The sequence below is a fragment of the Ornithodoros turicata genome, chromosome 2 (genome assembly GCF_037126465.1).
Source record: "Ornithodoros turicata isolate Travis chromosome 2, ASM3712646v1, whole genome shotgun sequence".
NCBI lineage: Eukaryota > Metazoa > Arthropoda > Arachnida > Ixodida > Argasidae > Ornithodoros > Ornithodoros turicata.
The window spans coordinates 105,038,631-105,052,993 of NC_088202.1; the positions used below are offsets into that span (position 1 = coordinate 105,038,631).

A 14,363-nucleotide genomic window follows, 5' to 3' on the forward strand; every position below is an offset into this window, starting at 1 on the left:
CGGAGACCAAAACCACGAAGCACTTCCTTTCTCAGTAGCGAAGGAACCTCCCCGAAAGAATAAATCGTTGCAGCCGCGGCGAAAGAATAACGACAGTGAAGAGATAAAGCAAAAAGGAAACGAAATCCACTTTTCGCATCATCTCCCAAAAAATTGGCTTTGTATGATGGCTCAGTAAAATAAAACGTCGCGCCACACCAAGAAAACTTAATGGATGAGGGGAGTGTGTGGCGAAGCAATTTTTATGTGCGTGTTTCCGGAAAGGCGTCCTGGGTAGGGAAGATATTCAATGTTGAGGGCACAAGCAGTTGCCGGATAATGGTTTAAGAAGAAATGTCGCTGTTTCTGCAAGTTTTACGATCGCTTCGTCTCCTCGCGCATTACGTAAATTCACGAAAGCTCCAGTCGTATTTTCGCCAAGATGTATACAATGTTTCTGTGCAAATTAAACGAAGCGTCGTCTTCGTCCACTGCGACACTAATCGGGTTAAATTTCTGTTCCTCCGAAACTGATAAATCTTTAAATATAGTACAATCGAGAGTTTTACCTAATGATCAACCGGGTCCCTTATATGATTTAATTCTGAGTTTTTTTGCAGGACGCGATCCCCCGACCCTGTCGCTTTACAGTGCTCACAGTTTGTTGACCCATATATACATATATATATACATATATATATATATATATATATATATATATATATATATATATATATATATACTTTTTTCTTCTTTTTTTGCGAATAAATGTGTTCAACCAGAAAAATTTTCTTTGCGGGTCCTGCATTGCTCTCCTCCCAGTCTATGAAGACGTTGCTTCGTCGCCAAATACCACCTGCAGGGAATGGTTACTGCGCAAGATGAAAAAAGCGTCTTCTACTACTTCTGTGTGGTAGATTCAGAGCCTAGAACAGTTGTGCACCATCTATTTCACCCTGCTTTCATTTCTCTTGATTCCCACTTTTGCTGCTTTCATTTGTTCGCTAATTTTCTCATCAGCTGCTCGAAAGTATGACTTAAGTCACCAAGCACTCTATCTGGAGCGAGAATGGAATATATTTTCGCAAGACAGTGCCTTATTACTGCGCAATTCAATTTTGAAAAGTACCCCGAAAAATGAGCAATCCGCAAAGCGACGTGACCTTGGAAGCCCGGGAATATCTGCTGCGTGACTAGCGTGACAACGCTCATCGTCCATCATGGAGCGACGTCGACCTCACTCGTCCTCTTACGGGTTCTGTGAATGAGTTGAGGGTATTCTAGAGCTCGAGGCAGACTGAATACAACGCGCGCGTGCTACAGGGCCGCTACTATACATGTTCTTGCATAAGAGCGCGTGGCATTTGTCGTACAAACCGCTGATGCCAAAAACGAGAAATCTGTAGGGCGAGGACTTGCACTGCTCCTCTAAGTGCTGTGGTGTTGCCGACTCCACCCTGGTGGAACCACCACCACCAGAAATGCTCCATATCACTCCAATTCGCCAAGAAAACGAGGCACGCATATGGTGTTTCGCTTTCAGTTATATTGGCAGGAGCAAATAATAAATCGATAAAAAGGCGGTGTGTCCTAAAATGTTTGTGACACTTCGGCAGAAGTTACGCCGTTAAAAGACGGTTATTTTCGCTTATGTGAATCTGCATTGCATGTTTCACAGCAAAGGGGGTAATAGACGCGCGAAAAATCGTACTCGTCTGGCTGCGATGTCAGGACAGGCACCTCAGAAAGTGAGAGGGCCGCGGGGATGGTCACGTGCTTGCGCAAACCAATAGGGATAGCCGAGGCTCTCGCTCCTCTGATAACTGACGTCAATGGTGAAGCAGCAAAATGCCCAAGCAGCAAAATGCACTGAAAGTCGAGTGCAATAGGGGTGGACGGGTAGATCAAAGGCCTTGAACAGATTCATGAAACTAGAGAACATTGATAAGACACATACCGTCCACCCCTAATGCACTCGACTTCCAGTACATTGCGCTGCTTGGGTGTACTGAAAGTGGAGTGCAATAGGGGTGCACGGGTAGGTGGAAAGCCTTGAACAGGCTCGCGAAACTAAAGAACATTGATAAGACACATACCGTCCACCCCTATTGCGCTCGATTTTCAGTACATTGTGCTGCTTGGGGTAGTTTATGCGAGGGTTTGCACCTGGCCAGCTACGACACGTAGAAAAGCTACGCCTTTCTTTGCGGTATGCGTGGAGTGTAATGAACGGCGACGCCGCGCCACGAAATTGAAAGTAATTTAAAAGGCTCATAATTTCAAAACTATATACAAGATATCGCAACTAGTGATGTGGCGTTTTATATATAAGTTTCACGTCATAATGTACGCGTCACCGTAAATAGTGCGAGGGAGGGCGTATGTTGCGCAGTTGAGGGCCCAAATATCATCTGTCACCCAACAATAAGTGCGTGCAGCACACGAACCGTGTGGCGCAGCAAAACAAAATGAAGCGCCAAACAATTTGTCTCGACGAGCTCTATAACAGCCCATATATATAGTATAAAAACAATTCGCATTCGCATTAGAAAGCTATTCAGGAAATAGTGCGCCGAAGTGTGAGTTTTCTGACAATGTCGGCATACATCGACAAAAATACAGTAATATGAATGAAAACGTGTCCTACAAGAGAGAGCAGACCACTAACGAATGTAAGCAGGTGCTGCCGCAGAACGTTTCCGGCTTTATGGGCAGAGAAATAAAAAGGAGTCAGCTTGCGCTAACAGCGACATCACAACACCGAGACCACCGACGACGGGCGTTACTGCTACAAAACTAGTGAAAATGATTTCGACAATCACGGATACCATGTCTGTAGTTCTACGTCAAACGCCAACGGCTGCGACCCCGAACACAGACACCGCCGTGCTCGGAGCGCAGCAGGGTGCTATACGAACAGCAAATACACACAACAAAAAGCGAGAGTGGTGAGCTTGACATTCTGGACCACCTCAGATCTCGCCGCATTAAAAAGCAAAACAAAGACTGCTCGCGCTTGATTAAGTACACACGGAACAGGACGTGGCGGTCAACACAATACACGCGCTGGTTTCTGTGCGCCGTGATGGCGAAATTACAACGCTATTCCACCTTAGTGCTGTTTGCATGTAGGCGAAAAGTATTTTCCTTCCGTGTATTGTTCTTCCATCTCCCTGGTTCCTATTACCTCAAACCGGACATGCAAGTCGTATTTCGCGTTTCCTTTCATCCAACGGCCCGTTTCACGGTGCCTATTCTAAGTCAATGCCGATGAAATAACGGTGAGCAGGCAAGCGAGCTGGTGAAGGTTCGACGATAGCATACCTTGAGCTTGAGGAAACAAGAGGACGCACAAATTGTCTACTTCTTTGTGCGTCCTCTCGTTTCCTCAAGCTCACGGTATGCTACCGTCGTCAATACCGAGACAGGTCGCATGCACGTGGCAAGAGGTTAACAGAAGACACAAACCCGTCTTTCCAGCACCGCTTTCTCCAGTGATGATGACACACTGGTCGAGGTTCCGGTCCCGAAGAGATGTGTACGCCGCGTCTGCCACCGCGTAACTGCACGGCAGGAAAATGCATTTTGTTAGTGGTCTCCTCAAATCATAGTGCTGACTGGTACTCACATATGCGGAGGCAGCTCGGACATGTTGCACCTCTGGTATGCCTCGACTATATCCGGAGAGTAGATTGCCAACTTCTTGTACGGATTCACGGATACTACCATGCTTCCAATGTACGTCTGCAAGATAGTGGAATATGCAGATGGTAGTTCCCCAAGAGGGTCGCTTTCCGATGCATGACGGTTCATTTGGTAGCTAGTTTCTAATGTTGATCATTTCACTGCAACCAAGCAAGTTTCAACACAGATGGCACGGTTTAAATGTAGCAAATACGGTATAGGAGGGACTTCTTAATGAGAACGTGGAACGACCACTGTTTCTTTTTATGTACTCCATGCAAAGTGACGAGATGTCCGCATACAATCCGAGAGGAAATCTTCTGCAGTACCAGCGATTATAGAATTCCATGATTTGTGTCATATCTGGGGATAACAAATTGACATTCAACTTTGCGGCTCCTGGTGCTCTAAACAGCTCTTTCCATGATGAACAAATCAGGAAGGTGGAAGTGAGGTAGTGGTCGTCCACTTCGTTCTGTGTTCCCTTCTGTGTTTTGTCCTCACTCATGGTCAAGGAAATGTTGCCGCTATCACGGCTCTTTCCAATTCAAGAGGCAACATCAATTTTAACTCGTTTGCGATTAGGTATGAGAGACTGGCACGTTTCTGCCACCTGTTAGAAAGGCATCGATCAATGGGCAAAACACTGTTGTACTGCGAAAGATGCAATACAAGTTCAGTTTTGCTGGCGTAATCACAAATAAACTCGAAATTGTACAAAAGTGCGAAGCAGTGAACGCTTTGTGGGAAATGTACAATTATATCGTGTCACACGGAAATTGAACACATATTTACAATGCAGCATTATAGCAATGAAGCACATGCAATGCACAACAAACCTCACGGAAGGAGTCTGAGATTTCTAAACAACTTCTCTTTCGCGTGAAAATAGATATTGTAGGACACCAGCAATATCATATGATAGGTATTGTATAATCGGCGGCACATACGAGCTGTATTTTCGACACCTCAGATAAGACAAGGGATGTGATCACGTCCCTGGGCGTCAAAGAGATGATACAAGGGATCCAAAACTGCGCCCTTGCATTTACAGAGTGCATCGTACATGCTGTAGAAGTAGCAAATTTCGCGGGGACCTAATTTTTCAGAATTTCGTGGCAACAGGTCTTGAAGTTCAGATCTCGCGAAATACTGAAAGCAACTACAGAAATGTACGGGCTTTGAGATTTGCAGCGCGTGAGCTTCAGGACGGCCCAGAAAGCCGCAGAGTGCAATTTATTGCAGCACTCTCACCTCACTATTTTAGCACAGATTTAGCGACATGTTCAATCGGAAAGTTCATTCCACAATCATTAGGACATCACTTCGTTAACTGACAATGGTACTCAAAACTCTCGAATATAAGCTTGAACATAGACGTCAAGTTCACCGAGGAAGGGTTTCGCTCCCTGAGAAGGGAGGATCTAGCATGGAAAAATCTTGCACAATCATCGGCAATTACCAGAGTCGTCGCGAACCATCAGACCTCCACAATTCGTACCTATGCTAGCTGCATTGCACAACCCACTCGCACACGCATATACGTATATACATAGAATGACTATGTGTACAACCACAGGGAACTATCGCACCGCGAAATTAAGGGACCTCGAAATATTCTGCAGATGTACCTCCATCCGAATTCGCGAATGATTAAGACCGCGGCATTAACCACTTACACAGTATTATGGCTCTTGACAGCTCCCATTTGTGATCAGCGACGAAGGCCTGCGCTTGCAGTTAGCGGCCGCCAAAAGCATATTGTAACTTTCGAGCATCCCGGATGTGATGTTAAGTGGTCTCCTTAGGAGTCCTTCCGCTCTAGGTCTAGGTATAGTGTCTATGATACGTGTGATACGCTCACAATAAAAAATGTGTGAGAGGACTGCATATAGCGACCATGTTCATATATGTGAGTGGGGGGGGGGGGGGGGTATATATAAGTTTAATAAACAGGAGGTGGCGTCCACGCAGGGAGAGGTCAGCCAGACCTATGTCGGCTTGCTACGCCCTGGTGGAGCAAAAAAAAAAAGAAGAAAAAAAAACGGCCGGTTTCTTTGCAGTGGGGGCGAGTGCCCAGGGCCGCGGTTCTCAGTTCACAACGTAACACTCAGTTGGGTGTCCTGTAGGTATTGCAGGAGAGCCCTTGTAACGGCTCCCTGCTGTTGGCGTGCGACAGGGCCGAGAAGCGCAGCCAGTGAGAGCGAGCCGTGTCCCAGGCGTATGTGAGTGGCTCAAGTGTAGAGGTACGTCTTATTAGCGCGGGAGGCATAAGACAACCTCTTACAACACTTAAGTACCTTTCACCGCTAAAAAACGTTCATTCTCCAACAATGCCCGAAAAGCGTCATAAAACATCGGAAGCAGCTCACAGGTGCGACGCTACGTAAACAGGAGAGGACTGCCAAGAGCATCACGACGGATGAAGACGAGAAGAAAAAAAAACTTTCACCTACCGTGATAAAAAAAGAAGAAGAAGAACCTGCGAATGGCAAAATAACTGAATGGAGCGGAAGGAGCGATAGACCAACGTCAGCTAAAGCATTGTCGGACAGTAGACGGCGATCTAGGTATCAGACGCTGCTCACGCGCAGCAGCATGTCGGAAGCGAGTTGTGCTAGCCCGCTGTTGCAACACGTTGGCTCGTTAGCGTTTTATGGCTTGTAGGAGCCGAACATACACTGTTAACAGCTAATCGGATAGTGCAGGAATGGCTCATACGTTACGCGGGCTGAAACGATATGAAATGCGAAATTGTGCGGGCAATAAAGTATGTGAATTCAACTTTTTTTTTTTTTTCGAGAATTGCAGCTGAATCTAACATGGATACTGGCAACGGTTTCCTTGAAATATGGTATACGTGAGTATAGTTCATTTCTGGTTATCGCGTGTCTCCACGAAGAAGAACATGCACAAAGAGAGAGATGTGGTTAGAGAAATGAAGCTGCTGACTTTCTCTTATCAGCGTCCGAATATACTAACCCACACTAGTGGGTGTCTGTGAAGCTTTATGCGAGTAGTCAGACTATACATTGTAAACGGAACCTAGAGATTGCAAGAAGATGCCGTGCGGTAAAGCAAGTGTAGGGGTATCCACTTCGTTGTTTTCGTTCTGCATGCAGAGTCTCTTCGTCAGCTGGACTCTCGGCCCTTCTCCCTATCGACATTGCTTGGTCCCTGGCCTAATGCAGCCCAGCAACGCTCTGCGCTCAAAGCTCTTCTGACATTTCTGGACACCATCGGACTTCGATCGTTATTGTGAAGGAGCTCGTTCTTTTATTCCCCACATTCCCACCAGCAAAGGGGTAGAGTACCGCCTGTGGCGATGAACCTCCCCACTCCCCAAAGCCCAAATAAAGTTGTTTTGCAGCCATTACTGTTATGTTGGGCTGGTTTCTGACAGAAAGTACTGAAAAAGGAAAAAAAGAAAAGGGGTCAGGACCAGGACGCACTCACGATTTTTTTTTTTACTTAGTAGTGTTCGCAATTGTTTTATCTCTACTAAAGAAGGGTGATACGCGATGAATCGCATATGAAGGCTATACTGACGTAAATGAGGTCCCTTTTAAAACGTTGGTGGAGGTTGGCAAGGAAGGCATCTTCCGAGATGGGTTCCAGGAGAACAGCGTCGCTCAGCCCAACCTCCTGGTCCAAGCTGAGGACGCCTCGGCCGCTCGACGAACACGAAGAAGCAGGACGACGCTGCAAGAGAAAAGCAATTGCTTTCAAAAATGACAAACAGCCTTTGAAAGTGTGTAGAGAGATAACTTGATTTTCATGTATGATGGTGGAGGTTACACGCATAAGCACATGGACAGTGTCGGCGTAAAACGTGGCTAAGCTGCGTTCGATATCGGACAGGTCATCTTGTATTCCTGTATATTAAATTAGAAAAAAAGAAAAATGTAGATGTATTAGTCCCGAAGGAGTCTGGTCTAGCTACTCCAGCATTTGTAGGCTCTGAAAATGCATTGACTGCGAAACGTAGGGAAAAGCGGTGATGCAGTGACAAAACAGACGACACAAAACGCAGGCCCTCATCAGCGCCTGCCCGTTGTGTTTTCTTTCTTGTCCGTCCCTGCATTAAAAGTTTCAGCTCACGATTTTAAGTCTGTTTAAGTATGTTACACCAGCCAGCACAATGTTTACCGTTATTTAACAGGGAGAAAACTGTCTTGCGCGGAACAAAGCAGAAAAAGGAAAGCTTGATCAGCAAACCCTGCGAAATCTCAGACAAAGAAATCCAGACAAGAATCCAAATGACACATACATGAGCACAGGAGTAGGAGGCAAGCAAGCTTGTATAACGCACTTGTAGGCAACATATTCATTGATTAGGAGCAGCAATAGAAAACACGCATACGACGACCCAACAAAAAAGAACAAGGGACGAAAGGAGCACTTAGTATACCGTATGTCTTTAACCACGCATAGAACAGCATTTCGTAACGTGCCTTGCGCTGAGTTATAAACCTGTAACAAACACGATGAGACAGTCAGGTTTTCCTTCTCCACGAGGTAGATTTGGAAATGTACGAATGATAGAAAAAATAATTATACCCCGTGAATATTATGACCGAAGGAGGAGAACATGAAGTTTAACAATAATAATAATTCGGAGTAGATTTACAGGGAAGGTGAGTTCGCCCCCACGTTTAAGTTACAGCGATCTACCTTATGGTTGCTCATCCTCTCCCTAAAATGCGCCCCCTTCTTTTTTTTCTTTTCGACCGTACGATTTGGGTAAACTAAGGTCGAGTCGTGGATCCAGAGGAACCGCTTACTCAAGTAGGCTTCTCACTGATTCCCGCATCGGACCGAAACATTCCAGCAGTAACAGGATTTAGTCTTGTCCGGTTACGAATAAAAAGATGTCCCCAAACTCATTTCAATATCACTGTTCGACAGCTTCAACCTAAACAAACGGTCGTGGCGCAAAAAGTTTGCTGAGCAGGATACAGCATCGAAGAAATAAACGAAAGGAAATTTCGGAACTATAAGGCACACACCAAGGGACCTTGGTCGGCTTCGCTGCGATACACACGTGGGGGTAAGGGACATGAAGTACGGTGCAACGGTCTTTAGTCCTGTTCACCGACCACAGTCACTCCCAGACCCACTACCACTAGAAATTCCGTGCACTTGACTACGATCAACATCACGAGAGTATCTGTAGAGCCTGACCCACTCATTAGAGTGAGGCATCAGCCCCATCTCATCATCGTATTTCTATGTGTGTGTGTGTGTGTGTGTGTGTGTGTGCGTGTGTGTGTGTGTGTGTCATTAGAGTGAATCCCGACCGTGCTTCGGCGGGCGTAGCCAACGTCACCTAGATACAGAAGGCCTGCTTGTTGCCTCCTCTCCCTCTTTCGCTACGCGGACATATAAAGTCAGAATTCGCCTGCTACTGCGAATCGCCGTTCTTCGAATTCAAGAACTCGCAAATGATTGCAGCTAACTTGGAACCTGTAGACCCGAATGTGTAGGCAGAAAGTGCGACACGCTTTCCAGAAAATGAGTCTTGAGAAAGATATAGGACCGTTTTGCGCTTTATTTTAAGTTTCTCCCATTTAGTACGCGGGGACGTTCAATCACTACTCGCAGGCGACTGTGGTCCGTCTCCATGGCTACGACCGCTAAAAGCTCAGTCGTGATTGGCTACCACCATTGCAAACACGATCTTAATTGGCTGACTCTTAGTTGTTACGTCACGTCGACGAGTAAGCAGGCTTTTTCTATCTAGGTGGTGTTGCAATAGCTATGGAGACGATTCACTATCAGCCGCACGGGAAGCCACTGGTAACCACAGAAAGACTACGCTAATCGTCTCCGCCAACTGACTGAAGCAGACGATATCCCGACTCTGGATACGCACACGTGGCGAAGGAGGAACAGTTCCACGTCGAAATGACGCTGCAGAAGAAATTGCACCTTCCCAGCTTCAAACTGAAAAAGATGCTTCAGAAGTTACTCAACCTGCGAACTACTAACGAATCTCGTTACAGCTCCTACACTATTGCTTTTGGTGCCAAGTTTTGTGTTGTTCCGTTTCAAAGTGTTTGTGTAGTTTCCCTTTCTTCTTTTCTGAATAACGCGTCCCGGAGTAGCCAGTTCGAATTGCTCGGGACTAACATCTCCATTTTTTTCTTTTAAAAATCAATCAATCAATCGTTACAGCTCAACGTTAAACCGTGTTGAGTTGTGCGACCGAAAGAAACGTGTCACTCCCATCTGATAATTCTAATCACCGGTCCCAGAGCCAAACTAAAATAGAATGGTTTATAGAATAGAAATAGAATAATTTCGTGACGCAGAGCCGCATCTGTGCAGGACAGAAGCGTCAGCTTAGGACTGAATGCGCAGGTTCTACGAGTTACGTGGTTCCTGTTTTTTTTATTTGTTATTATTGTTATTAGGTTCACAACGGTGAGCTCAGCATTGAATGCGTCCAACTATCGCATCAAACAATCAATCAGAAATAGCATTCCCACAGATTTGAGCCGATACAAAACTCCAAAAGAGAGATTTAAAAAAAAAAAAAACACAGGCTTGCAGGCGGCCTCACCCTCGTATAGAGTGCCTCAACCGAGAGTCAATCGATGAAGGAGAAGATCCTGCGACGAGCGAAAATACGAACGTCGAGTCGGATTGAAGCTGAAAAGACCGCGACGGACGACGCATTGACAGGAGCAAAAGCGACGAAGCGGTGCCAAGGAACGAACACGCCGTTTGGCGGCGGCGGACAATCACTGGCGGCGCCGCCCAGCGCCGATAATTCTTATCTGAGAATCCGCCACCTCCTTAATAAATGACCGAAACAGTGGCCCGTTGTTGCCAGCCAAGGCGTGAGGCTGTCCGCGACGCTATCTATTCATCAGGCGACGTTAACGATCACACAAGACAGCGCAGAAACAAGCGCCGGCGTTGTTGCTACCGTGTATCGCGTGGGACGAAGCGCCATTGTCCTTGCTCATATCGTCACTTCTTGTTTCGCAGCCAAGCGCGTCCTGTATGGTGTATCGACGCGAATTGCGCGCGGAAGTTGGTTGGAGCGAGTTACTAGGGACGATATTTTGCTCCTTCTTCCGTAGACTTTAAAATGAGGAGTCTATTGATTCCGTCGCATTATCTTACCAACTGTATAGCAAGTGCAATGATTTAGTGTAGGGATTATTTTCTAGTGCAGAATGTGTTCTACAAATACGGAGTGAAGCAAGACAAAGTGTGCGTCTGCCTGGTCTCCTGTGAAGCGTGCTTTCACTGCAGTGACAGATTGTGCGGAGGAGAAGCAACCGAGCAATCTCTCTCCTCGGCTCTCTCGGCGAGTAGACTTGATATGTCTGCTTGTGTCTGCTTGATATGTCTATATATGCTTGTGTTTTACTTCGCTTTTTTGAATCCAGTCCGCCGGAAATCAGGTTTGCTAGTGAACTACCTCTGGCAATGTTTCAGGCGGGTCTTAAAGGAACTGTAAAGTAAATGGCAAACCTATGGTAACCGTATGGTTTTCTGAAAGCTTGTCAAGCTTGTAACGCTTCAGATACGCAATAGTTTTGCTGTATATTGAGCTTTTTTTTTCAGCAATCGAATTTCAAAGATGGCTACGCAAAGCGAGCTAGCGGACTCCAGAAGCGCACCAACCCTGAGGCGACTCGCGCGCCATCTATTGAGGACGGAAGCAACAAGACGATGCATCAGACGAGATAGTGCGTTTCTCGCGAGTGCAGTAAGGATTTCATTCTGAAGGTGCACGGTTTGTGCATTCCGGAACACAAGAGCGCAAAAAAACACATTCGTTTAAATAACTTGGATGCGAGGTTTTGCAAACAGTGTCGATACAGCCAGCAGATGACACAGAGACGCGGAGAGAGAGAAAGGCCAACCGATGGCGCAGATCACCTCGCAGGCATGGAACTTGGACGTTACAACCGTTAATGGGGCACTAAAATGCAAAAACGAGTGCACTTCAAATTACGTTACACGCTATGTTAAGGCGGACTCATGCGATCTAGTTAACGTTCGCTTCCGGAGAGAGTTGGCTGCAGTGTTTTCTTCAAAATTCTTCTGCAAAACTGTTTCCTTCGCTTTGCTTTCCTCGCGCGCTATAAGGAAGTAATGTAATCGCGAGCGTGCACAAAATGCTAGCAAACGACAAAACCATTATTTTCATTCGCAGGGATCTGGAAAACTGCAGTAAGCTTTTCGAACTTATTGATTACAATCAACTCCTGGACTGTTACTGTAGGGACTGAAATCATTTTGCCCCAAATATCGCAGGCGGGCGGGCCGACAGAAGCGATTTTGTTGCATCTCCCTTAGACTCCCATGTATTGAAAACCTGACTAACTTTAATTCACCAATAATCAGTGGATCGCGTCAGTCCTTCAAAAATACGTCATTCCCTAGATAAACTAGATGGGAACACGCCTGTACCTGTTTCGTGTAGAAATTTAGCGAGGTTTACGAGAACCCTGCGAACAAAAATCCCCCACAGACTTTCTTAAGAAGTGAGTCCGCCTTAATTTCATAGTTGTTATCATAATTCAGAACTGATTCCGTTTCGAAGCTACAATAAGAATTATACCGGACGCTTTCTTGCTTCGGCGCTAAGCAGAGAACTAAGTGAACGACGCTTCAGCTCGTGCATCTGTGTTTTTAGTCGAACATGCACATGCACGCGCGTGCCACGACATGTAGCAGTCTCGGTTAAAAACATAGTGCGCGTTGCAAGGCGGACTGGCGTCGCTCTACGAAGGACGTAAAGATAAATGTTGTCAATGGAACATTTGCGAGAACTGTTGTGGGCTACGATTCAGTGAATCGGTATTGAAAAATGCAGCAGTGTGCATCATGCGGAACCCTATACGATCGGACCCGTTCCAAACCCACACACGCACGATAGGTATGCGCGCGCTTCTCCTGTGCTGTCTTATTGGATGCCGCCAATCTTTGCCTCCTGGGTATCCCATTCGTTGCCGCCAAAGACAGCTCTGTTTTCATTGCGTTTTTCTTCTAAACGGTATCGTTGCGTGAACTACGTAATTTTGTTTGAATTGCACTAATTGAAACTCGGACTTTCATTTGAGAGCAAGTTGTTTTTGCATTTTAGTACCTCTTTTAACAGTTTAAACCGAATTTCTCAAGAATTGCTGTTGTTCTAAAAAAAAAAGTCTAATGATAATTAGTAATCTGTCTCAAATGCGTTACGTTGTACACCAATATCGCGTGATATCTGTCCGTCAATCCAGGTCCGACTCCAACTTTGTTCTTTGCGAACGTTGAGGGTCGCCACCTTTCAGTTTCTAAAAGTGTTCAAAGTTAATTAGTGCGATAAGTATGAAGAACTGAGAGCTGATGACGTGTGTATATGATCACACAGCCAAGTTCTACATGATGGTATCTTGAAACATTGTGGTTATATTTCACTTTACAGTTCCTTTAAGGGATAGTAATACGATGAAGAAGAATCTCCATCACACATCATCATTATATGTCTGTCTGTCTGCGTGCGTGCGTGCATGTGTGTAAATGTTGCGGCATCACCTGAGAGCCACTATTTCATTCTCGGTACAGTTCTCTTCGCTACAGTTCCCACAACCAGGCGGGTCAAACAAAGATGGCAACACGAGCTACGACGACAAGGTAAAATAAATAACAATTCATTTTTGCTTCATTGCAAACAATTGCGAGTGCTATCACTTATTCTGGCCAACACGGCGATCAGAAAATTTTAGCCTATCGAAGCTTTCGCGTTAATCGAAAGCTCGAGAAACCGCCGTGGGTGTCTCCAGGGCTTTTTATACGGGGATGCCGCCGAGGAGCCAGCGAGCAGAGAGCAAACAGAGGGCTGCCGATGCTGTTCAGCCTTTCGGCAAACACATCGCCTTTCGCCAACATGACCCGTGGCTTGTCGAACTAGCCACGCTCTGACAGAGTTGGCAGTTTATTTATCGCTGCTAACAAGTGACACACTTGTATTCAAACGCTCTGCCGATCTAATGATTAGGTGCCCTGAAGGTACGCATGAAGACACTTTTACATATTGCTAGAGAATTACGTCTTGCGTTCTGTTTCAGCGTGTGAGTGGAAGGAAGAACATTGTAGTGAACGAAATTAAATATAAAAGGGTCGAGGTTAATGCAAACGTTAGCTATCAGGCTGAGTGCACAAAGCAGAGATCGAGTATTTGTGTTCCTGCTTGACGAAGTGGTAAACAAGGCCGATAAAGGTCTGTTACATTGGTTATTTGAAGAGTTGTAGAAGAAATGTGGTACAGTTTGGGACAAAAGTTTACGGAACACTGGGGTGTCGTATTTCTCCATTGGAGCGACAGCCTAGCAGCAAACAGGAGCGGACACACATACTGAGAGATGGATAGAATAGCCAGTCCGTTTCTTATTCGATCTCTTCCTGATACCTAGCGGGGGGCACTCCGATGCGCTCCGATGAAGAAATATGCCAGTGCCATGTTCCGTAGGCTTTTGTCCCAAGCTGTACCTCAGATCGCCTGTTGTGATGCGGTACCCGCTCATCGTCAACAAAATATAGTGTTATTGTGGTATTTCAGGGCACACACGTTTCAACGCGCGCAGCCAAAACACCTAAACAGGGATCGCTTTCAACCCCGTCCCCCCTTGAGGCGAGGGGCCTCCGACGCTCCTGGCGCGCTGTGTCGTTTAATTGCAAACACCATCGAAGAA

General features: G+C 46.0%; 1 protein-coding gene across 1 annotated transcript in view; it reads right to left on the reverse strand.

Moving 5' to 3' along the window:
* Positions 1-14,363, reverse strand: part of LOC135385908 (unconventional myosin-Ia-like) — a 138,065-nt gene that overhangs the window by 43,769 nt on the left and 79,933 nt on the right. The window contains exons 3-5 of the mRNA XM_064615524.1: positions 7,213-7,365; positions 3,608-3,723; positions 3,448-3,542 (exon numbers count right to left, since the gene is read on the reverse strand). Of these exons, the coding sequence (XP_064471594.1) occupies positions 3,448-3,542; positions 3,608-3,723; positions 7,213-7,365 (364 nt within the window). The remainder of the gene's footprint in view (positions 1-3,447; positions 3,543-3,607; positions 3,724-7,212; positions 7,366-14,363) is intronic.